General features: G+C 40.2%; 1 protein-coding gene across 6 annotated transcripts in view; it reads right to left on the reverse strand.

Annotated features, from left to right (window-relative positions):
• The window catches only part of larp1 (La ribonucleoprotein 1, translational regulator), a 47,465-nt gene that overhangs the window by 6,497 nt on the left and 14,999 nt on the right, over positions 1-25,969 (reverse strand). The window contains exons 2-13 of one of the 6 annotated variants that reach the window (XM_034605761.1): positions 20,582-20,646; positions 18,366-18,431; positions 13,645-13,716; positions 9,447-9,591; positions 7,596-7,730; positions 7,007-7,147; positions 4,732-4,894; positions 3,828-3,972; positions 3,528-3,702; positions 3,130-3,308; positions 2,143-2,250; positions 1,495-1,821 (exon numbers count right to left, since the gene is read on the reverse strand). In XM_034605761.1, coding sequence (XP_034461652.1) covers positions 1,495-1,821; positions 2,143-2,250; positions 3,130-3,308; positions 3,528-3,702; positions 3,828-3,972; positions 4,732-4,894; positions 7,007-7,147; positions 7,596-7,730; positions 9,447-9,591; positions 13,645-13,716; positions 18,366-18,431; positions 20,582-20,646 — 1,721 coding nt within the window. Of the gene's footprint in view, positions 1-1,494; positions 1,822-2,142; positions 2,251-3,129; positions 3,309-3,527; positions 3,703-3,827; positions 3,973-4,731; positions 4,895-6,994; positions 7,148-7,595; positions 7,733-9,446; positions 9,592-13,644; positions 13,717-18,365; positions 18,432-20,581; positions 20,647-25,969 lie in introns of those variants that run through there. The other 5 variants (XM_034605760.1, XM_034605759.1, XM_034605762.1 and 2 more) reach the window with 5 other exon arrangements.

Consider the following 25,969-nt stretch of genomic DNA (forward strand, 5'->3'; position numbering starts at 1 on the left):
AACTTCCCAAACAGCAATGATAAAGTGAAAAAAAGTTCCTGCATCCGCCCATTTAACCAGATCACTCCATAACTGAACAGGCTCTTTCTTTCTTCTCATCCTTTCACCAATTTGTGTGTAATCTGTTCAATAGCTTTTATGTAATCATAGTGACAAACAGAAACACAGAGGCGAGTTAAAAGAGCGTCCATCAAAAAACGTAACAGATAATAAATATACAAATAAAAATAAATAAACCTGGTACATTGAAGGAATTATTAACAAATGGAGGATAAACGGACCTTATCTGCAGCAGCCTGGAGATTGAGATGCAGCAGCAAAACACAGCTGCCAAAAACACTCTTTTCACCTTCATGTCCGATGTCCCTCACTGTTCTGACACTGACACGCTCACCAGCTGAGTCACATCCACACAGACCCTGAATTTTCCAACCTCCTAATAACAACAGCTACTGTCCCAAATGCAACAACAGCTCCGTTCAGAAATCTGACCACAACACACAACGAGCCTCGTGCAGCTTTTCATCGTTTCACAAAGTGCGACTCACACTCTCGCCTTCCTTCCACCAAGTCTCCTCAGATCTCTGAGCGTCCATCTTTGTCTCCCCCCTGCAGCCCGTCACTTCGTCCCCCTCAGGCCGAGGCCTTGTGTGTGGGGTTTATTTATAAACAAGTGTCCTCTGTTCCACACACCGCTGGATGTGTGCGGGCGAGCACGTGAAGGTCCCACAAAGAGTTCAACAATGTTACAATGGGCCGCAGTGACAACAGAAACCAAACAAAACAAAAAAAACTTTCTGTTCTGTGTCGGGTTTCCATGTCCAGAAACAGCTTTAACTGGGGAAGAATAAATGTATCATCATCTGGACTTAGACAGAGACACAGTGACGTAACATGGAAGCTGTCAGAAGAGCCCACCTTGAGTTACACTGGTCACAGACATTCTGGTTGAGTCTCATCTATGTCATAAAGGATCCGGATTTTTGTTTTTAACGACCCAAAAAATCCAGAATTTCCTGTTATTTTGTTTATGTAAAAAAAATTAGGTTTTAAAAATAAACAGATTTCAACAATTAGCTTTTTTATAACTCTAAATCTAACATTTAACAAAGAAGGTTATTTAGAATTTAAATTAATTAATAATAAAAAAAATCCCAAATCTACTCGAAATGACAACTTTTAGATGTGTGGCGACATAAAATGTTTCTTTTTTTGTTTAAAATAATCTTTCAGGAGAAAAAAAAGGCTTTTGTTGGTGAGAATCATTAAAGACCAAAAACAATGAGCCTTAACTCACTTATGAAAGATCTTTTTTGGTAAATATTCATGATTCCAACTGACCTCAGTTTCATAGATGATTTTATTGATAATTCATATGTTTAAAAGAGCGACAGTGTAAAGAAGTTTACATAAAACGTTACCTGGTTTGACTAACATTGAGTTCTTTAAAAGGCAGAATTATCACCATATCAGCAACATATCACGTGGCCTCACCTTGATGGTGGCGTACTCGGGCTCGTACGTGTCGTCCCACAGGTCCTGCTCGTAGTAGAAGAGCCCGTCGTTGATCACCTTGACCAGCTCGCCGGTCAGCTTGGAGCGCGACGTGTGGTGTCCTGTGCGGTCGCCCCCTGGGTGCTTCCTCAGGTAGGGCGGCGTCTGCGTCACAATCAGAATCTTGTTGACGTCGTGGTCGTCTATCTCGCCGTCCGTGTCCTCGTCCGACCAGTCGGTGAAGGTGTTGCGCCGGCCGTCAATCTGCGCCATCTCCTCATCGAACATGAAGTCCAGCTCTTCCGGTTCGTCCGGCTCGGCTCCGTCCTGATCACAGAACAAAACCAAACAAAGAGAAAAGAAACTATGAGAAGGTGTTGGCTGATTGGGTGGCTTCATTTTGTATCACAATGTGGTCGATAACGTGCAGTTACTGAATTGAAATAACAGTTCACAATTTGATTTGCAGGTTTGCTCTAATAAATATCATTTGTAAATTAAATATCTATGACATTTAATAACCTTAATGATAAAATGTACAAAATAATAGATATACATTAGTTGTCCTTCTGAACAGTGGCCCAAAATTGTAGCCCAAAATTTGGTTTCTAGGGAAATAAGAGTTAAAAGTATAATAGTCAAACGCACCTTATTTCCTGAGGTAGCAGGCATTGGTGTGGAGCCGGGTTGCAGCAACGGGGAACGAATCAATTCGTCCTTCTCCCTCTGCTGCTGCTGCTGCTGCAACGAGGGGGCCTGCATCAGTCAAACAGCACCGACACACGGGAGGAGGAGGTGGAGGACGGGGATATGGGAAGAAGTGAGAGGATGGCAGAACGAAAAAACCAATGTGGAAAGTTAAGAATAAGATGAGGAGAAGGCAAACTGGTCTTACTGAGGTTTCTTTTACAAAATAAAAATAAAACCCATGACAACAAAAAGTGCTTAAAATCTAAACATGATGCTGCATGAGCCTGTGAGGATGAATCTCATTTGTTCTATATGAACAATGTCTGATAACAGCTCATTAGTAATAACTGCTATCATTATCAATTAATTTGTCGATTATTCTTTGGATAAATGTCTGAAAATGGTAAAATGTGAATATGTCATATATTTGAATTGTTAATTTAAAATGCAATAACATTTACTTCTATTTAAATTGATACAAAACAGAGAAGCAGCAAATCCACATGTCTATAGAAACTAAATTAAGGAAATAAGAGTTTTTATTGATCAATAACTTTAAACTATGAATTGATTATTAAAAATATTTGGTGATCGGTTAATGCATTAGTAGTTTGGATAAGCACCAAGACTTTACAACAAGTTTTACCAATAAAATAACGAAAGAATATGGATTTATTTGAGGTGACTCAATTTGACTATCGTGATATGTAATCTAAAAATTCAAAAATCTCCTATCCAATTTCACGGAAATGAAATCGGCAAGTGGCAACAAAGGATCATGGTCCATGGAAGAACTGAATGGAAAACTTGATGTAATGATCATGTGAGTGACGATTCTATATCATGGATGTGAACATTCAAGGATTCACAGCTCCAAATCCTTAGTTCTTCTTCATTGCTTTCAAAACCTTCTCTTTAAATGTGTGAGTTTGATGTGAACTTCACCTTCTCTGTGCTGACCTTGGGTCTGGCCGGGGAGGGTCTGGGCCTCTTCTTAACCTCGATCCAGGACTCGGAGTCCAGGTCAGGGAGGCTGGCGGAGAGGCCCTTAGGCATCGTCTTGAGGTTGGAGATGTCCGGTTCAGTCTTCAGTTGGTGCACTGGTGTAGAGGCCCTTGGAGAACCTGCAGCAAACACACAGGGTCGCAGAGAACAATGTAAAGGATTACTGCTGCCAGAGTGCAAATGAAGTGAGAGTATTGAAACCACGAAATCATGACAAGACTTGGTGAGGCCTAATATTTAAAATCTGCCAATGGAGTAAAATTATTTGGACTTGTTTTCAAATAAGACAAATCACCACAGTGGAAATAGTTTCATTAACAGCAGGTCAGAGCACTCACCTTGGGGCTCCTCTGGCATTTGTCTCGGGACAAACTCGGGGCAGTTTATGAGCTGGGAGAAGTCGGTGTGGGTGTTGTTTGGCATGTTCAGGCCCGGGAGAGGCCACTTCTCGGGGTCCACCTTCCGACGGATCTTCATGTCGATCACCTCCACTTCCTTACTGTCCTTCAAAGACTGATGGGAGAAATGGTGGATTGAACAGTTTGAAATCACATTCTCATAATCTCAGATCATCTATCTGCAACTTTGCTGTTCACTTTCATCGGCAGAATCCAAGTGAGGGAAAGTAATGTGCGAACCTCCATAATGAGGTTGACGTCGGTGGTGAGGGCCTTCACTCTGTGGAAGCTGGCGACGAGTGGGATGGGCAGGAAGCCCTCATCATCCATCTTCCTCCGCAGGAAGAAGTCCCGCTCCAGGTTGTCCAGGCTGAAGTAGTACTCACTGCAGAGGGCGAAGAAGTGAGGACGCACATGGTCAACATTATCCAGGACATAGTGACAAGTCTGCAGTTAAGTGTTTCCTCACATTTGTCCTTTCTGTCTAACATGGGACGAATTAAGACATGAGGGAAAGATGCAGGTGAGAGGTACTCTGAGGTAGGAGAGATGTGTGACTTCCTCTAAACCTTTTTTTAAATGACAAATTTGTTGTTATGGTTTGATTACTTTTTTTGTTTTCAGAAAAAAAATATTTTGGGCCATTTGTGTCTTCGGGAGAGACACTGAAATAAAACGTGACAAGGTTAGTGTTTGTGTAAAAGACAACTTGTTTGTAAGCTGATAGTTCAGTTTTGTGTAGAAATATTTATATTCTTAGATTATCAGTGTTTAATTATTTTATATTGCCTGAACTTAGCCCAGTTAAGTGTCAAGAGATTTTTGTCTTGTTTTTGCATTTCAATGCTGAGATCAGAGATGTGAAAAGTTCTCTCCATGATGTTTAGTCAGAGAAGAGACATGAGGAGCTCATCACTTCTACAGCACGTCTGCAGCTTAGATCTGAACAATGTCACCAGTTAAAGAAGTGTGTAGTAAAAAAACATATTTTGGGCCATTTGGGTCTTCGGCAGAGACACTGAAATAAAACGTGGGGAAAGACAGAGGGCCACAGACATTTGATTTAAGGGTTAAGAGTTTTGACAGTGTTCCATGTGTTGACGCTGTCTGTGTATCACTACAGTAAAAAATAACCCAAACTTACATCTGCTTCTTGATGTAGTCCTTCAGCAGGTCCTGGTCGACGGAGAACATGTCGTTGCTGCTCATGTTGTCGTAGTAGTAGGTCATAGCGTTGCCGAACTTCTGACCGTGGGGTCCATCCTTCATGTCGTAGGACTTGTAGCTGTAGTGGTAGTCGTAGTGGCCTTGATGGGACAGACACAGTCAGTTAGAGAGGCAGAGATTTGAGTTTTCAATTCATTTCTCCAACTCTAATGCTACATTGTATGCCGTCTATTCAAGTGCAGTTTCCACAAACTATAAAAACAATACAAACAGCTGCTTGTATTTCCTAACTCCATTTATTTCAGCAGTTGTTTGTCTTTTGATCCTTCTCTTCCAATTCGCATTTTCAGTCTTTCGTAAGTACTGAATATTTGATGGGTTTTGTTTTGCAGTCACACACATGACTGGTTGTTATTTGATGGGTCAACTTTGCATTACTATATTTTGGTTTAATAAAAAAGGGCTACAAGCAGATAAATTGTTCAGATTTTGAAAGTTCTGAGTCTAATCAACCCCTTATTGAAATATGATCTCCTGTCTGCCAAATACAGAGTGTGTGTTTGTGTAGAGTCTGTTTGAGCACACACAGATGAAGTGAGTAAATGCACCATGAGTCTTTGAGACAATTGGTTCTTATTCTTCCTCCGTGTTGTTTGGAATCTTTATTTTCTCTCACACTTTTCTTCCCTATCGCAGTTTTAAAAGGTTTCCCGTGTTTTCTCTCCCTCAGTGTGGGGAGGCGAGCGGGGAGACCGAAAACAGAGAGAAGTGGAGAGGGTGAGGGAAATCATAGTGTGTAAAAAAGAGTGACGGGGGGAGGAGAGAGGTAGACTCCTGCCAAAACCAACAGGAAACCTGCTTCTTCTGCTGGACCCAAGGCCTTTTGCTCACTCAAACACTCTCTGGTTTGTTATTACATGTTTTTGTTGGAGCCTCAGTGGAGCCCCAACACAACCACGACGACAGCACACAGAAAGTTACAGTTCTCCCAGATAAGTCAGACACTGCTTTGTTAAACCTGATCGATTTTGTTGGGAAAAGCGAAGCATTTCTACTTGGTAGCAATAAGACCATATATATGATTAAATAAATAGTTTGACATTGATGCATTGATGTTTTCTCCATCTGTTCTGTGCTTTAGTCTGTTCACTAGGTTTGAATATATTTTTGGTGTTTTCTGTCCCTACTTTATATTGATTTAACTTTAACTATATGACTTGGCCCCTGCTTGTTCAAATGGGGCTTTGAGAGGCCAACATGTTGCCCCACCTCTCTCGTTATTTTACTTCTAACCATAACAGCTTCTTTATTTTTCAGGTTTGTTGATTTTAGGTCCATTACTCAGGAGAGTTCTCAACTGAACAACTCTGTCCAGCTAAATTGACTGTTTACACCAGAACAATAAAATGTGGTGCTTTGTTTCTTGTTTTATTTATTATTATTTAATTTTATGTTTATTGGCAAAAAGTGAAAAAATATAGACTCAATTTACAATGCACCAACTGTAATAATGTCACATTTCTAGTTTTTTCTGCAAATGAATTTGTATTTCTCCTTAAACATTCTCCATGCATATGACAAGTTTAGTGTTTGTGTAAAAGACAACTTGTTAGTAAGTGGATAGTTCAGTTTTGTGTAGAAATATTTATATTCTTAGATTATCAGTGTTTAAATATTTTATATTGCCTGAACTTAGCCCAGTTAAGTGTCAAGAGATTTGTCTTGTTTTTGCATTCCAATGCTGAGATCAGAGATGTGAAAGGTTCTCTCCATGATGTTTAGTCAGAGAAGAGACATGAGGAGCTCATCACTTCTACAGCACGTCTGCAGCTTAGATCTGAACAATGTCACCAGTTAAAGAAGTGTGTAGTAAAATATATAACAGAAATAATGAAAACATTTAATTATTTATTTATACAGAGAAGTGCCTCAAAATGTACTTCTACCAGAAATCTTTCCTTTATTATGATCTGGGCCATTTATTTTATTTCTGTCCTGTTAGGGCTATATAAATATAAATTTGTATTTATACATCTCACTGTAGGCCCACGTCATGTGTGATGTTTATACTGAATCTTTCTGTGCCAGTTATGTTTGAAAAATAAGAAAAGATGCTGAGGAGCACAAAAGAAAATACTGTTTTATTTTTTTTCTGAGCACAGAAAACTGGTGGTTGAGTTCTACTTTTACATTCGTGTCTGCGTCTGTCTGTGAGTGAAATAAAAATAAATAAAACATACCTCTACCGCTACCTCTGCCTCGTCCCCGGCCTCTTCCTCTTCCACGTCCACGACCTCTGAACCCACCGCGGAACGGCGCCCCTTCGCTCTTCACACTTGACACCTCGTCATGATCGTCACGCCACTCACGCTCGTACTTTTGACTGTGCCAGTCTGCAGGGACAACAACAATAATCTTTATATCTTCACAAACACATCACTGCACTGAACCATCAAAAAAAAGTAACATGGATGCAGGAAATCCAGTCAACTCATAGATTATGATAAAAAACTGAACTTTTGGTAACTGCAGAGATTGCTGCAGATCTATCATGACACTGTTTTCAGTGGTAGAAAGTCACTTTGAACTTATAAATTATTTTGCGGAGGAACAGATCAAATGTTTGCCAATCTTGTTTCCCCTGAGAATTTAAGAAACCAAGTAATTTATACATGTTAATTTAAACTGTTAAACTATCAAAGCGAGCAGCAAAGTAGCAGGAAGTTCCCTGATCTCTCCACATCCTGCTGCTGAGTCATGCACGCTGCCTCTAACAGCTAAATGCAGTAACGTGCGGCCTCGCCGTGAGATCAATGCTACGTGACGGCATTGCACACTCACCTCTGAGGTCGTTCCTGGCGTTGGGAGGGAGGCGGGGGTTTTCGTTCTGCCTGCTGTTGTTCCTGGAGGCCGAGCGCTCCCTGGGACCCTCGGACTTCACCTCGATCATCAGGGGAACCCACTTCTGCTTGTTTCCTGTTTGTAACGACAGCGACAGGCGACACATTTAGAGAGGAAAGGCACTGATTCATTCCTTTAGTCCCAATTAAAGTTTTGATTAAAAGTTAACTAAACTTAAAACATTTTATGGACATAAATCCAGTGATATTTTAACAAGAGTATAAATACTATGACTTTTGAATCACTTTAAACTTGTTAACTGAGCAGTGAAGCAGCATTCAGATGCTGGATGTGGCAACTGTATAACAGTGATCATGAGAAAAAAATGGTGCTCAATACTCCTGGGTCTTCTAGTGGTGACACAGCATTAAGTCAGCTGCACTACCTCTGTTGGCCAGCAGGACGCATTAGTGATCTTCTGTGTAAAACCATGTCTGGTTGTAGGAATGATGAGTGTAAGTTTGGGTCAGCTTGTGACAGATACCACATGCAATAGCAAAGAGGAAATGACGGCCACTTTTTAAAGTGACGTGGCCCTGCGTCTGACTGCTGACAGAGGTTAACGGAGAGAGAGAGAAAAATGGAGTAAGAGAGGGAGGGAGGTGCAGAGCAAAGGAGAAGGAATGGCACTCAGAACAGCACATGGCCAAAGCCAAGGTGAAATATTTTGAAACTGTGCAATCTCATAGGTTTACATTATTTCCTCAGAAACTGATAAAAATGTCTAAAACAAATAATTGTGGATCTGCACCTTTACCAAATCAGCACTGAACTTTACCATGACCTCATTGGCTGAGGTAAAAAAAGAAGAGGACCACAGCGAATATGGATCTGCACATGACACAGAGGTCACTGGGTCAAATATTTAAAAAAGAGCTCACTACAGTTTATTCAGTAGCACATTTTTGACACCAGAAATGTCAAATAAACTACCCGTTTCATAAATCCAACCAAAAACAGGCCATTAGCCAAATAGCTGATTGGGTCTGCCAGTTCCGGATTTTTCCTTTTTGCTTCAATGCTGAGATCAGAGTTTTGAAATTTCTCTCCATTGATGTTTAGTCAGAGAAGAGACATGAAGTTCTCATCACTTCTACAGCACGTCTGCAGGTCACATATCCAGTCCATGTAAGACAAGTCAAGGTTGTATTGTTGCCTAAAACATGACAAGATAAATCCTTATGGTCGTCACTTAAAGGTATACGTCTACGACTTGTGTGCTTTCATATTGGGTTTTAGTATATATATATCAATGTGAAATGTTAATGTCTGAGAGTTCTGAAAATACAAAGTGAACTAAAAACAACTCCCTGTAGAGACTGAAAAACACACTGGCTGCAGAAGTGAAATCCTCCCTGATGCATTTCTTTGCCAGTTTTGTTTCAGTAAAGAAAAACCAGCCTGAAGACCTCCAAAGAGAAGGGGAGAAGGGGGAGAGAGAGAGAGCGAGAGACCCCCACACAACAAACCCGACATTCGTCACGGAGGGTAACCATGTAGTGAAGGTCAGAAAACACTCACTGCCTGTGCTGGCTGCTTTAGTTAAAACTTGTATTGCTGCCAGACCCGTAACGCAGCCATCACAAGCTTCTACTCTGTCACCTCAAATGTATAAAAGAAGCCGTTACCGATGTCAAGCGCAAAAATCTCTCGTCTCTCTATGGAGGACGCACTGTGTTTAACAAAATTTATATCCAACATAAACCAGCTAAGACTTTGTTTTCTATGAGAAGTACAAACATGGGTGTACTAATGTTGAGTACTTGAGTCATTTTGTTCGATAAGATTCACCTTTTTTCTTCGGGCCGTTCTTCTGGGAGTCGTCGTCGCCGTTCTTCTCCTCTCCAGAGTCGTCTGACTTGGCCTTCAGGTTCTCCTTGCTCTCCTCGTTGCTCTTGTCCTTTGACTCCTTCTTGGTCATTGTTCTTTTCGGGACCTGGACACAAAACAGGATCATACAGACACACGTTTAGAAAGCGAGCTGGAGGGACTGTGAAGTGCACCTTTGTAGACAAGAATATCAAAATCAAGGGTTAACATGTTATTAACCTCTCACAAAACTATACAGGAAGTTAAACTGAAAACATAAGCACATCTTGAAATGTACAAGGGTTCTTTTCTGATTAAGAAGAGTGAAATCTGAGTTCTAAACACACTCTGGACATATTTAAACATAAAGTTGCACAGAATTACATCCAGGCAGCACTAGTCCAATCAAAGCTTAATAACCTTAACTATCAGGCAATGCTAATAATGTCAAGCTTTGGATTGCTAGCTATGTCACAATGGCGGGCATGAAGCTCTGGTGCGAGAGATACTCAGTATCCATCACTAGAGTAATGACAGGTGGTCTTCACTTTTAGCTTTTACATAACCTGACACTTCGCTGACCTTTCACGTGCAACATGCAGCTTCAGCCTCAGTAGTTTAATATGACATAATGTATGTAGCCAATAACAATAATTCTTGTTTTACAACTCGTCAGCCAGATTACAGTTTCAGTTAAGTGAGAAAGTTACGGCTGATAAAAGCGGTCGGTGACAGTTGTCTCAGTTTTCCAGCTTTAAATGAGTTTCTTTTGTCAGTGTCTGTGAAATCAATGGGCCGTAATTCTATAAATACTAACAGTTGAAGAGGTAAAGTGGTAAATCCAGTGTTATTATTGTAAACTGCATGTCATGCAAGAACAAGTAGCTTGACAAACATCATGGGGGAGGATTACTGGAGGTTTCTAGGGCATCAGGAGAATCAAAGCATATTTAATTACAGTATGACACATGGATTTTGAGGTGATGCCAAATACGACATAAGGGAATAAAAAAATACATCCAAATAAATAGAACTTGAATTAAGAAAATAAGCTTCTTTTTTTTTTGATAAAAACACATCTTTTCTTAGTTATTTTTTTCCTGTGAAAAAAACATTTTCATATCGGCAGACAAACATTGATAATTTGTCTGTGAAAGGCTAAATTTTCCAATCGGACAACTGATAAACCAGTCTGGCTCTATATCCAACCCTGCAAAATCTTTACAACCCTGTTACTGCAGTACTTCCAGTATACAACCAGTACTCATTACATAAAGTGTAGTATTTCTAAATCTGTTGTGCAAAGTGCAAACTAAATAAACCGAAAGAGCAGATAATTAGTAATAAAACAAGACTTAAGTGGACCATACCCAACAATCTAGTTTGTGGAATAAAGTGGGATCAGTATATAACTAAACACATTTATAAATAAATAATAATGTAAAATTTTATAAAAAATAAAAATGTTTTGTATTCAGTATGGAGTGTTTTGGGTATTTTGTCACTTCAAGTTGACAGAGCAACTCCTCAGGGGACGCATTAAAAGTGTCTGGGCTAAAGAGCAGACTTTGCATGTGGTTATGGGTTTTCGTTCTGTCTTTTGTTCAGTCTCATTTTCATTTGCAGCAGAGCAACACACACAAGTTCCACCTCCGTCCTCAGGCCGAGCCTCGGACAGCGAGCAGTTACACACAGAGCAGTTCACCACACAGGGAATCGCCCGCGGTCTTTATCTTTGCTCACAGAGCCAATATGTGACTTTATTCAAATCAAACAGAGTCCAGCCTCCTCCTCTGTGCTACAGCAGCTCAGCTATCAGCTACACACAGATCTGCAGAGTGCGATAGACCTGAGGGGTTTTACCTAGAAGTGATGCAAAGCGTTCGTCTTTAGTCGAATGAGTACTCCTGAGGTATGACACATTTCATACCACAAACCATTCACTCCATGTGCACACACCCTCACAACTCGACGTGCTCAGCCTTTGAAATAAAGACTCACTTAAAACATGCACTGTAGCTCTTAACAACACTGTTAAACAATGACTCACCACACAAACAACAAATGAGACAAGCAACAATTCTGGAAATGAGCGACACACTATTGCAAATATGCAAAAAATAACCTGTTACAAAAAAATTGCAGACAAATTATGTCTGATCCAACAGAATCTGGAATAATATCAGTCACAGGCTGCGACACGTCTGATTCTTGCGCTCATCGTTTTTGGTTGGTTACAGGTTTATAGAGATAAATCGGTATCTAATGACAAGTTTAGGCTTTTAATTTAAGGGTTCTATAATTATTTTCATCTGAAATGTGAAGTAGGATCTTCCCAGGCTACAATCAGAACCGCCCGAGGATCCTACAATTATTTTTATTTCAATGCATTTACAGACTTAACTTTCTGCAAAATGCGTAGTGAAACTCTACAGCCCTTTGGAACACTCAACGTTGGTTAATATAGCTGTTAATCACGTTTAAAATGAGGTGAGGAAGAAAGACGAGGATTAAACAGACAGGGTTGCACACTGTATTTTAACAGAAGAAAATCCAAAATGAGCCGAGCTGCTAAAAATATGTCTGGCACTTCAAACATTGCAGCAGGTTAACAACAGGATTAACTGGTTCGTGAAAACACCGACCAGGGGGGAAGACACCAAACCAACATGGCAAACACTGCCTGAAAGCAGTGACTCAAAATCTAACTAGTGATTTTATAGTCTAATTTATAGTTTGACATTAAATATGATTTTTATTGCAAGTATGTGACTGAAGCACCTGGACTTCCACATCATATGGAGTCTTTATATCAAGCCTTTACAGACGTCCCTCTCGATGTTGGCTGATGTAGAGGGACAATTTATATCACTACTGATGGATAGATAACTTTATGTAAAATTGAAATTTGGAAGGGAAAAGGTCTCGTCTCAGCAGTAATAGGTTAAACAGTACGACTCCAGTCTGCAGTGCACAACAGAACTTCACAGCTCGTCTTCCAGTCACCAGCTGAAACATGTTGGCGTTGCAAACACCCCAGAGAGGCTCAAGGTTTAAACATCGTATCCAGAAATATGTAAAAAAAAAAAAAAGGGTTGTATTGTGCTTTGAAGTAAGCACCATAGTTTTAATATTGTTATTGTAAAATGTGTAGAAAACTTTTAGTTTGACTTTAAAGAAGTTGTAACTGCTGAAGTCAGGCAGCAGCTTCACTTGTATCAGCAATGAAAAACATTAACCTCATGGTAAAAGGTGTTAGATCTGTAACTTTGTCATCATAAATGATATCGTCAAACGATTACTATTGCTTAAAAATGCAATCCTACAAGCTGAGATATTGTAATGCTACAATTTTATCTACCTCCAATATTTTATCTGTTTATCCCTTCAGTAAGGACTAAGACACTTTGTCCATGAGTCATTATTGGAGTAATTAAAGGTTCAGTGTGTAAAATTGTGTGACATCTACTGGTGAAGTTGCATGTTGCAGCTGACTACCCCTCACCTTCTAAACATGAAAGAGAACCTGTGGTCGCCTTCCGTTGTCATAAAAACGCAAAGGTGTTTGGTTTGTCCAGTTTGGGCTACTGTAAAAAAACATGGTGGCCTCCGTAGCGTGGACACGCTGCCGATGTAAATATAAAGTATTTAAATATAAAGGGTAAAGAGTAAAGAGTAAAGAAAACAACAATTCGTACAATTTAGATGAAACTAGTGGAAACATCACTAGGCTTATTTTATATTCATTACTGCCAATAAATCCTTTTCACCTAAATCTTACACACTGAACCTTTAAGTCATTTCTTTCCTTGTTTCAATACCCATTTGGTTTCCCTCACAGGATCTATGTAAGAAAAGGTTGTTCTCATTACATTAGTGTAGATTAATATGACTATTGCTTTTATTTGTTGTGCAGTAATCCAGGCCTAGATTTCTCAGTAAGAAACCAACAACCATTTAGGTTTAGTTTTGTTCTTCTCTCACCAACAACCAAGTGGGCGATATATATACCCATTAGCATGATGTTTTTTTTCATTGCCGAGAGTCAGCTTATAGATTCTTCTTGTTTTGTGCAGGGAAGTGTAACTGTTGAGCTTATTATTGTTAGTAAATTATAAATCAGGCTGGATGTCAGCAGGTGGGCAGGCTGCAGGGTTCATGGGCTGCAGGTTGAACTTACACTGAATCTCGTTGAGTCTCTGACCTGCCTGACAGTCGGCGGGCAGGACACGGTCCGTGTCACTGCCTCGATCTGAACAGAGGGAGGGAAGAGCAGTTTAGAGACGACAATGGGGTGGACCATGATGAGCACACACACACAAACATGCACACACACACAATGAATGTAAAAATGTACAACACGCTCTATTGCTTAACAGAAAATGAACAGGAGTTATGAGTCTGAAAATGTCAATGTTTGGGACTTGATCTGGTTTGAATCATCAATGAGTCCTAATCTGGTCATTTTATGCAACGAGGAACTGAAAAAAATAAACACATTGTTGCATCTTTAAAATCTCATCTGTGTTGTGTTGCTCTGCCCAAACAACAATGATGGTAATATGCTTCTTCCTGTTGCTATCAAACATTGAAAATGCCAAGTGAATGCTGCACAAGCTGTGGATAATAAGAAGCATCTGCTGCATCTACACTCTACTGAGCTCCCTCTGGGTTTTATAAAGTACATGCAATATCATTTCAGCAGCTAAATGGCTAATGCTGTGTCATTACATGGAGGCAGGCAGCACATTTATTCTGTTTATTGCTTTGGAGTCTACACAGATAAGAGGCAATTATTTTTAGCGAGGGCAGGGATGTGTGAAATGATGGAAATCGTGGCTGGAGTAGAAGACTGTGTTCAAAGCTCAGGTGTGCATGAGTTTTCTGAATCAAAAGAGATGAAGACATGTGGTATAACGGTCGTGGAAATGTAGACAGTGATGATGAGATCACAAGGATGCTGATTCACTCTTCCTCCAACACAGGAAGGTACCAACGGAGCTGTTGTCACGGTGGTTTTACCACAGAGAAATTAAGAATCCTGATCACGGCTGCAGTTTATAAATAAAAGAGTAATAAAAACCTCAGATCAACAACCTAGCAATCTAAACCCTGAAAAGGTTTTACTCTGGACACAAAACAGACAACGACATAAAGCAATAACCGATAAGACAACTGGTTTTCGATTGTAATCATACACAAGAGTCATACCGACACAAACCACTGTGGACTTAACTCTTCTGGTATGCACCCATTTCCTTACACTCACTACTTCCTGGTGCCACTAAAAATCGCTGATCATACCACTTAAAGGAGAAGCCGATGGTTTTTAAAGATTTTAAAATTAAAACACGACTATATCTGTTTTCAGACAAACTCTGGAAAATGTCTGGAAAACTGGGTCCAGACTTTTGCAGGGGTTTGTCTTTCACATTTGAAGATTGTCCGGGTCAGACGCCTTCAAAACAAAAGAAAATGTCAGGAAGATTCAGGTGAGGGTTGGCACCTGGGTGGAGCCTACAGGAGGCCAGACAGGACGTATACATTCTGATGCAGAAAGTCTCTTGTCCATATTGTTTAATACACACGAGGTAAACAATTAATCAACTACCAAAATGAGTTCCAATTAGTTTTCAGTCAGATTTATTCTGCCTTTATATAAAAGCTGAGGAAGTCAACACTGTGGCATTTGAGAGGCTAGAACTTGGTTTGATGGATGAGACTGATGGTGAAAAGCCACAAGTGAATTATACATTTAGTCAATTTCATTTTGATTATAATGTATATAAATTATAAACCTGGTCAGGTTTATTGCAGGAAATATTTATATTTAACTTCAACCAAGGCATTCAATTCAACAGCACAACCCTGCAATCAAAACTCATCCTTTATCAAGTTTCAGTGTCCATTTCCCAGCATTCATAGCTGGCGGAACAGGTTACAGGGGTTACAGGTTTAAATGTAAAATGATGGACAGTGAACTCCAGCGCTCTAAGAATAGCAGCAACACAGATCCGGGGGCTGTTGATTGAGAGGGGGGGGGGGGTCCCTAAAAGGACATCCCTTCCCGGGGCTTGGCTGACATCTCAATACTCTGCCTATGTCACCATACCCACCGGTTATTCCTGGCTATCATGATGTGACCCACATTTTCCTGCTCCGCGACACGGATGCTTCTTCGTGTTCTCTCCAGACCTGGCTCCCTAAAATAGTGAAGGGTTACCAGGGTGGCTCTCTCGGTGACACACTATCGTCCCGAGATCAGGAATAGAAACTGGCTGAGGTGGGGGTGATTCGTTACTCCTACTACTGTGAGACGAAACAAATTAGACGTATCCCCTGTTCGGACCAACAGCAGTAGTGTACGAGTGCAAGTATTTTTTTAAAGGATCCATATGTTGGATTTATGGCACAAGCTGCCATGACACTTAAACTAAGATGCTCCAGAGTAAGCAACAGGTGCTGAGTGTTTACAGCTGAGACCATGTTTGTTGTCTCTTGTTTCAAATGTACCTGTCGAGAGCTGGATGAGACCATGAACTCACAGGGCGCATATTTGAATAAATTAAACAAACAAGTTGCTCAATGTTTGCATGTTGTAAAGCTGTCGAGGCAAAAACTCCAAAGATTTAGTTTAGAAGAGCATTGAATCTTCAAATTTGTGAAGCTGCAACCAACGCATAGTTAGCATTTTTGCTTCATTCGTGTCTTGAATGATGATTTGATTGTTGACTTATTTTCTGTCAATCTATTAGTCGACAATATAAGTAAAATCTATTTTAATGACATCAATCGGTTATCAATACAAGTCGGGCTTGGACATGTGTATGTAAATGATCATTTCCTTTATCTGTAATAAGGTGTGTGTGCGTCAACTCAAGGTGTTTAATTTAAAATAAGAATATTTACGATCTTAATTTCAGTTAAAGGATTTAGAGGTTTGAATCCATCAGTTCTGAATTCTCTTATCAATTATTTAATCCTTAATTCTTCACTTCCTAATTAATATTCAGATTATTTCTAATAACAGTTATTATTCCTCTTTCACCACTTCCATGGAGTTGGAGAACTGTGCCTGATGCCTGCTTTGTGGTCGGCCATCTTTGTTTTGTCCCCTCAGAGTCCAAGAGGTCATGGTGTGGTGGTGAGCCTGCGCTAACCCCGACACTTAAAAAAGAAACATGCCGTTGGGTCAGCAGACGGCTCTGTCTGTCGAGCTGCTGTGTAATTACAGCCACAACCACTAAAATACCTATTGTAGAAAACTGCACAGACACGCTCACTACAGTGAAGTAGCAGGACGAGCTGAGCGACTCCTTCTGACTGATTGGTGAATCAAAGACTTCTGAGATGTTCTTTAATAAGCACCCTCCGTTCTTACATATGTTTGATCTGACTTTCAATCGAGAACAAACTGAGAAACAAACTAATTCCTCTCTGCCTTTATCTGGTTCCCATCACTAATAAGTCATTTTTGCTGACATCATACCATCACCAAATCAACTTAATGTTGTATGGAAGTGCTTAGTCATGCACCCAATGCATAGTCATGGTCACATAATCACTGAGGTAACAACTCAAAAGTATTATGATTCCCAGCTCTGGCTCTGGTGTTACCATCCCATGATCCCCTGCAGACTCAGGAGTGACACCGATTTCTGTTTTCTCATCACACAGACAAAGTGAACTATCAAAAACACAATTTCCCAGTTTGAGTCCTGTGACCTCTTTATATCAAAATACCCCTCCCTTCTCTCCCTATCATTTTGATGAGTCATCTTGAACTCAGGGGCAGTTACATACATGTTATCCAATTGAATGTGGTTTAGGGTGAATAGCCGACCCCACCCACTATACAAAAGTGTTCCTGTTTGTTCCTGGGAAGCAGTGGCAGTATCATGTGTCAGGTGTGCGAGTTTAGATGTCAGCAACATAAAGGAATGAGATTTGGAAGGAAACAAGCAGTTCAGCTCAGTAAGTCACTACAGCCCCGTGCTGCACCGCTGTATTTGTTGAGTCACACCCACTTTGACTGATCCGAACACATCATTTAAATTCGCCCTTGTAACTACACCTCACCCACATATTGTGTTTCACTTAGAAGTTTGTCTTTAAGTTGATTTTCAGTAACAAGGTCTTGAATTGTAATCACACTTAGGAACCAGGACAGGTTGGTTACATCCACACTATTTCATTTTAGTTTTAAAATATGTCACTGTTGCTGTTTACACATGTCGTCCACACTGCTCTGAAGTTTGAGCACCGCTGACCATGTTTTAGTTTAAAACCTCCGGCGCTGCATATTAACCTGGTCGGGCAAAACCTGCTTCCTGATTGGTTCTTCTCAGTCCAAGAAACTAAAGTCCAGCTCTTACTCTTCACCTGTTTTTTTTTTTACCTCATTCTTCATATTTTCGACCAGCTGCAGTGTAGAAAATACGAAGAATGAGGTTTTAGTTTTACAAAGCTTAAAAAAAAAAACTAAGTATGGACGTAGCCTTCTCCCACCTTCACTAAAATCAACAAAATAAATATCCACTGCACCAGGTCCGGAGGCACTATTAAGTTGCCTGTGTGGTCAGATCTTTCTTATAGATGTGAATGTAAAAGAAACATGTAGCTTCTAGTAGAGTCCATGGTCGCCTCATGTGACCATTTCTGTTTAAAAGGCCTGCAAAAAGATTTCTGCAGCTGGTCTGTTGTGCATTAAATTGTTGTGACCTGGCAAACTGTAAACAAGATTAAAAATACAAGTCTGAGAACATGTTCACTACAGCCTGTTGTAGAAATCAGGATGATTCCACTGCAGTGGTACAAGACACCACCCTCATCTCATTAGTGTGTCCTTAGTGTGCATCTACCAAACTGTGAGTCAATATTTGTCAAACAAACACCACCTACCTGCATGTCTTTGGTTGCGATCTCCCCTGGAGTTGGCCAACTGTTTGCATCAGCAAAATCTCCAACCTATGCAAAAACAAAAGAATAAAACAATGCTGAATGAGCAGAATTTTCACAGGTATGTGGAATAAAACAAAAAGGGCCAATCTGGTTGGTTACATTTGTTACATTTTGTGTGAGCAGGTTTAGGAAACAAAGAGTGAGAAGACTTTAAGTATTTTCATTGGTTTTGCATTTTATCCTCAGTTCAAAGATCAAACCAAGATAAGAAAAAAGAAATCGAGAAATGTGCATTGCGTTTGTTGTAGAGGCTGTGAAATCCTCCCCAGAAATCGAAAAGACACTTTTTCCTGTCTTGCCTGCGGTCAACTAGCTACTCTGCTTTCCTCAAGCATTTAGCCGAGTGCTTCCTGTAGTTTGCCAATTTCTTTTGTTCCTGCAACACTGGGGTTACCTCAGAGAGTCATAAACGTGTGTGGTGAAGGTGTGTTTAAGAGCCCTGCAGTAGTAAAGCAGACACTGCCAGCAGAAGGTATGAAGTTGTGAATGACATGCTGTGAGCGCAGTGTGTTTTCTTTATCTGCCGGATCATTGGCTCACCGGGAACTCACATTTGCATCATACCAGGTGTGAGGATACTACACACAGCTCGAGGTGTGAAAGATAAACACTCTGACTGTACATACCTGCACTGAGATAATGAAGACATTTTTCTAAAGGCTTCACAATAGATCAACGATTATTATAGATAAGTTTGTTTTATACAGAGATTAAAAATTCCAGATGGTGACATACAGTAAATAAAGCTCTGTTTAAAGCCGAAAATGTGTTTAACCCATTATAAGAATGGGTGTGACGTCCGTGTTCCTCCCTTTAGAGATGGATGAGACTCGTGTGCATCATCCACGAGGCCATCCTTTTCAAGACATGTGACTGAGGAAATACTTTGTGATTCGCTGAAATACTTGCGGGAATTACAAAGTGTATTATGAGAAAAGTAGTTAGTTTGTTAGCCCAACGAAAAGTTGTTAAAGTCGGATTTCAGACAATGGCAGAGGATCTAAGCGAGGAGATAGATGTTGAAGTAGATTACAGCAGAGATGACAAAAACAATGAAGAGGATTCAGACCCAGACAATGTGCCCGTCGACCTATGATCAAGGCTCAGCCAGTAAGAGATGTGTTTGAGGAGGAGGAGGAGGAAGAAGAAGAGGGGATCCCTGAGAGTTTTCTTTATTAATGACATTTAGGGAAACTGCAATGGTTTTGCAATGAAAGCCAAATGTTTAAGCTATCAAACGTTTTTTATTTCATGTCTTTATCTGTTTCAGAGGCTGAGAATATTACGTTTTTGCTAATACTGTCGGCGCTTCAGAAAACCCTCAGGTTTTAGGGGGCCATTTTAAAACAGCACTAAGGGTTTAATCGTGTTTTTATTCTGCACCGTATTCCTTTATGGATTAAATGGATACTTAAAAACTGCTTGTATCTGACCATAAAGGCCTGGTTTATACTTGGTATTAACGTCCGTCTCTGGTGATCCAATCACAAGTTGACAGTTCCAAGTGTGTCAGTTCACACCTGCCATTAGAATGTGTCTCCACATGTGGGTCCTGTGGCCACTTGTGATCAGATCTCAGTCCTCAGCTCTACACTGCATGTTGCTCATGGAGTTGTCAACTTGATCGTCACCAGAGAAGTGTGTTAATAAGTTTAAAGGTTGAGATAGAGAGCAGTTAGCTTAGCATAAAGACTAGAAACACAAGAAAGCATCTAACATAGTTCTGCCCCCATGATTTCCCTATTGTGCAGTTCATTTCTTCAGTCCACACAAAATATTAAAAGCATTTATCTGTGGTTTGTTTATCTAGTCAGCTGAAAAATGAACACTTGAGTAACGAGAACAGGGAACTATGACCACGCAAAAAACTACTGATGTAACCGTTATCATGAATGACAGCGATCTTTTAGAAAAGCACCAGAATACTGTGAGAAGAGGCATGAAGTCAATTTATTAATCCTCAACGTGTCTTAGAGAAAACTGAAGCTGTAAATCTGACACAAGTCACATTGCAGCCGTTACTTAATATACCCGTTTTTTGGTAACTGCCTACAGAAGCCATGCTGGTGCTGTTAGTTATTTCAAATACATCTTAACTTTAAATGGAGCGTTACTGAATACATAATTTACAGAGACACACAAACATGCATCATTACCTTTCCTCCACGTCTGGCTTTGGGCGGGTTCCCTGCTTTCACCACCTTGGCAGGGCCAGTCGACTCTGTGGAAACACATCAAGATCAGCAGAATTAAAACTGGCTCTAGACACATTACAATAGACCATTTGAAGTGAGAAAAGCAACTGATTTCATCTAGAATGATGATTGCATTGCATTAATCAGACAACACACGAGATTAAACACAGAGGAGATTGTTTTTTCTCTGGCAGTTTTTCCCATATTCACTCACTGGCTTGTCTCAGTTAAATGATTTGCCTGTTTTCTCAGTTTTAATTAACTTTTCCATCACTTGTCTTATCTACCTGTGGCAGGCAGGCTCTCATAAATTATTTTTTTTTAGCAGTAGAGCCTGGCCGACCAACCCCCCCCCCAACCACCACTCTTGGCAGCACCACTGCATCCATGCACATTACTTGGCACCGATTAAGAGACTTTGCTCCTCTGCTCTTTTCTAATGACTCACATGAAGAACTGATCTTTATAGTAACCTGATCATGCATAAATGGGGCGTCGCTTATTCTGCAGAAATGAAGTTAAAGCACCTCACTACAACTGAGTACAACTCAAGCGAATCACAGAGACACAAAGTAAACTTCAAGTACTGTTTATGCCCTAATAACTAGTGTTTATTGTTAACCTGGAAAGTGAGCACAGGTCAGCGGGTGAGAGGGGAGAGATGACCTCCGGCCCGGTAATACGGCACATAAGGATACTGGACTCATAGTGTGCGTCTGCCCAGATCCTGAAGCAGTGGTGCCGCCACTGCAAAATGCTCCCAGCATTTTAATGTGTATGTATAATTTGGTCTTTGAGCTCACACTTGTTTTTTTTTTTTGATAACTTTATTGTTGTTTATTTCACTGAGCTTCTGATGCAGCAGTTGATCATCTTTAACACAGTACAATTAATACTATGATGAAAGCAAAGTGCAAACCATAACATTTTTTAAAGGATGAATAAAACAAAAGCAGCTGCTCGTGGTACAAAAAGGCAAATCAATATCTTACGTAACTATCAATAACAATAAATTAGAATTTGCTGAATATGATCCAAGCAGAGATTGTGCCACACAACAGACCGGTAGTCACTTATTACAACAATAAACCTGCAAGTGCACAGGCCCCATCCATTCGCCAACACTCAAAGTCAACATTAGTTAGAAACACAATCGTTCATGTGTTTTTGTTTGACCAAACAAATTCAGTTGTACCCAAAATATTTTGCTATATACACGGCATCTGTAGAATCAACAAGTTTTACCAGTTCTGAAAATTTACCTTGGTTCTAGTGATAACAAATGTTTACTCATCTGAATGAGATGTGTCTTTTTTGGCTTCAATAAATCTGAGAAAGATTGAGGTCTACGGGAACGTACAGCGTTTCTCATAAAAAGACGCAACAATGATGAATCTTATTCCATCCTGGTAAAAAAATATTGATAAAAACAAACAAACAGAGCAGCTGAGCTCACTTCACCATTTTAACCTGGCTTGTGTCTTTAAGTCAGAAGTCGTGGTGTCTTTGGCTGCAGTGTCACCACATGCAGCAATACAAGGGAGTGAAAGCTGCTCACAGAGACTCTGCCGAGCCATTTACACCAAGGAGCAGTATTCAGTAAGCTCCTTAAGGATGATCATGTCAGGGGAAAATGCCAGAGATAGAGGGAGCAGGGAACACAATCCTCTGGCAGACTACGTCTCTAACAACACCAAGAGCAGCAACGTCCCAGGGTGCAATTAGAGAGTTGGGAGAACGTATGTAGTCTTATGTGCAAAATATTATCAGAAGAGATTTCGGAAGAATGTTGTTCGACATAACAGGAATATTAATGGGTTGGCAAACTAAAACGAAATGTTTGTCATATAGATGGTCTGATTTACATGGAATTCAACCAGGAACAACCACTAACCAGGTATTCAACTGACTATAGCTGAAACTATTATTTTCTTAATTTAAAATAGGACAAAGGTCCAACCAATGTTCAGTTTACTGTAGTGAGAAAGTAAAATTATTAAATCTACATTTGAGAAGCTGCAACTATCTGAAAGTTTTGCTTTAAAGAAATTATTTTAATGTCAGAATTTTGCCTTCGCCAAGGAGGTTGTGTTTTCACCCCTGTCCATTGGTTTGTTTGATGGCATGGATAAGAGCAAGGGGGCGAATCCATGAACCCCCCCTTTGTTTAACATTGTAATATTGAGCATTTATTTGACATTGTCGTCATTTCACAAGGAACATTTTATGGATTTTGGTGGGAAAAGAAATCAGGCATATTAAGTTAACTGATTTCTAACCTTAAAACAAACCAGTCAGACAGAAGTCTGGTCCAGGGGTCCTGAACCTTTAACGGATCAAACACCAATCAAAACAAATATGAGGAGGGAGCTGACAAAGAACACAGGATGTTTTGTCTAAGTTGTGTTAAATGCAGGGTTTAATATCCACATAAGGTCTGTGCACCAGTGTGACACACAGCAAGCTATCCAGCACCTTTTTGCACACAGAACTGTATATCTGGAGCTGAACTCCACTGTAGTGTGTTCAGGTCACGGTTTCTTCATCAGGTTATATTGGTGCCCAACACCTCTACACATGACGAGACACCAAGAGAAGAAAAACAGAATCATAAATAACTGAAGGGCAGGCTGGGTAACGATGCTATAACTGCCTGGCAGAGAATAAAAGTGAACATGAATATCTTGTCTGAACCCGAGGAGCCGCTACTGACTAAGAGTTTACACAAACTGTGGAGGAAGCCAAATATGCAGACTATGCAAGGTTATCAAAGTCACAACAGATGTCAAGTGAAATTAGTTTTGGAGCAACATAAGAAGAATAGTCATACGTGTAGGGAACTTGCACGGTTCCTATCAAACTTTTTAGCAGAATCAGGAACTTTTTATAGACAGAAAATCACCCTTTTCTTTTTAAGGCCTGAGAAGGAACCAGAGAAGGAGATTATTACAACAGGAGAATGTCGAGAGCATTAAGACAAGGGGTGGTGCCTGAGTTGAGTATGTAGGAGGCAGGACATGACATACATTACGCTGCAAAAATCACATGTTTGTGACGGCCGCGGCCCTTATCTCCAAAAGCTCCCGATTCTCGTCTTCCTAAGCTGGCATTTTCTTCTGCATCTTCTAAGTGTATGACACCTTTTTATATATACACTGAGATTTTGGTATCCTTTTTGGTAATTATTTTTTTCAGTTTTGCTTCCGTCGCATGTTAGAAACGTCATCAACACGCCAACTCACTCAGACAACCTCTGGACACTTTGCTAGGGGATGCCGGAACAACTGACTCAGATATTTGTGTTCTTATGTACAGCCGGATAATTTCTGAAAAATGTCAGGAGGTTCAGTGCTTGTCTGAAAGCAGTTTTACAGTTTATTCTGCCCTTTGCTTGTGTGCGGGAATTTTGTCAGCAGAAATCCAAAAACTCTTGTGTTCAAGGCTGCACAGTATAAAGTATCAAGGAGATAAAATCGACCAATAGTGCAATAAGTGGGGCGTCTTTATCAGTCAAAATACAAAAGAATGAGCACAAAACACACTGAAATGCAACTGGATATGAAGTCTCATTTTCCCCTCAGCTGCAGCTCAAACAGAGTTGACCGTGTCTGAATAAGAGGACATTGAAACAACTGTGAAATAGTTAAGCATCTTTACAGCATCATCCATTTCAGGAAAGCAAATCCCCAAAAGGCACGTCAAATTTTATTTTGATTATGCCTTAAGGTCAACTAACATTTCTGTACACGTGCCATTATCTTGTTCAGAGGCCAATGTTTTTGGTTCAATACAAAAGAGTCATTAGGAGACAATGCATCCCTCGACAGCCATAAAATTAAAAGAGCAGATCATTTGGTGCTATTGCAGTTACCAGACGTTAGAATGCTTAATCACATGAAACTAAAAATATCAAAAGGCAACACTTCAATACCTCATAAAAAGTTCCATGAAAGAATTCCAATGAGTTCTGCTCCGGAAACAAAATGATTAGAGTGGAAATGACAGACGTCCTGATCATTGTAACCCCCGCATTATATTTTCAGGGGGATAAAAAGACCATGTGAACTAATTCAACACTAAAATGTTTGCTTTGTGACGTCCGCAGCTTAACTTCTTAACCTGCCTACATTTTAAATAAAAGCTTCTTAAACCCTGCTGCACTCTCCCGTCGCTAACCCAGCATCTCACACTCAGGCCGGCATAATGTTGCTTCAATGCTGCTGATCTTAATCAGAGCTGCTGGCATCACATCAACCTGCCATTCAGCCAAAAATTACTAATGACAGATGGGAACGAGAGGAAGTATCAAAGCTTTACGTTCACCAAAAAGATTTTCTCGGTCGAGGATCGTATTCAAGGGTACATTTTTAAACTGTGGATCAAGTCTCCAGCATTAACGTCTTTCTGGGTGTTTATGAGCAGTAACACTCAAGCAAAACAAGGAATTTCTTCTAGTGGCTGATAGAATCCAAATACCACTTCTCGTGCAACTATTTCACCACCTAGATTAAGATAAGCTGCATTTGTAGGACACATTGTTTCAGTCACTCCTGAAACCTGGTGAAGTGAACATAAAGCTATTGACCATTACTCAGCACATCGTGGTGCAGTTGACCCAAACAATCCCAAAGATCAATAACAGCACAAAGTATCTCACCACTATTAAATTTAATTCCAAGCTACACACAAAATGAGAATGACCTTCATATAACTTGTTGTTGGACTGTTGAGAACTGATAACTCATGTAACAATGTAGTAGATTACTGAGAACTGATAAGTCTGAGTATTTGTCAAATTTTCAATCCAAAATGCATGGTCACAGCCCAATAAATCAATTCTAATGGAGTCGCTGCAATTAGTGATGTCACCCATTGGTTTGCGTACGGCCATCGTGGCCAGAACCACTCCAAACCATATTTGGAGGAGCGGGGGGGTGAGCCTGACTTGGAGCTCAAGGACATCTACACTTGTAACCTGCACCCAAACTTGGGACAACAATATCAAGCCCTCTTAGCATCTACTGCAGTGATGAGGAAGGCCGAAAAGCCGGTGGAATGCTGATTATAAGCTTTGCTGCACAACTCATGTTTATTTACGTGGTGACGGGCTGACTAATAACTAATGAATACAAAGCAAGATGAATGAATATGAAAGTGGTCGCTCATGAACATGCAAACAATTATCACCTGAATCAGCAGCTTAGACTTGCATCCATCAGGTGGCCAGAGACACACCTCTAGATAAATGCTAACCCTGTTCTACCTCCTTGGTGTCTAAATACTCAACAGTTTTCATATCTGACTGGCTAGCTTATAACTGCAGCTAAACAAATAGCCTTACAAGTAGCC

The sequence above is a fragment of the Hippoglossus hippoglossus genome, chromosome 14 (genome assembly GCF_009819705.1).
Source record: "Hippoglossus hippoglossus isolate fHipHip1 chromosome 14, fHipHip1.pri, whole genome shotgun sequence".
NCBI lineage: Eukaryota > Metazoa > Chordata > Actinopteri > Pleuronectiformes > Pleuronectidae > Hippoglossus > Hippoglossus hippoglossus.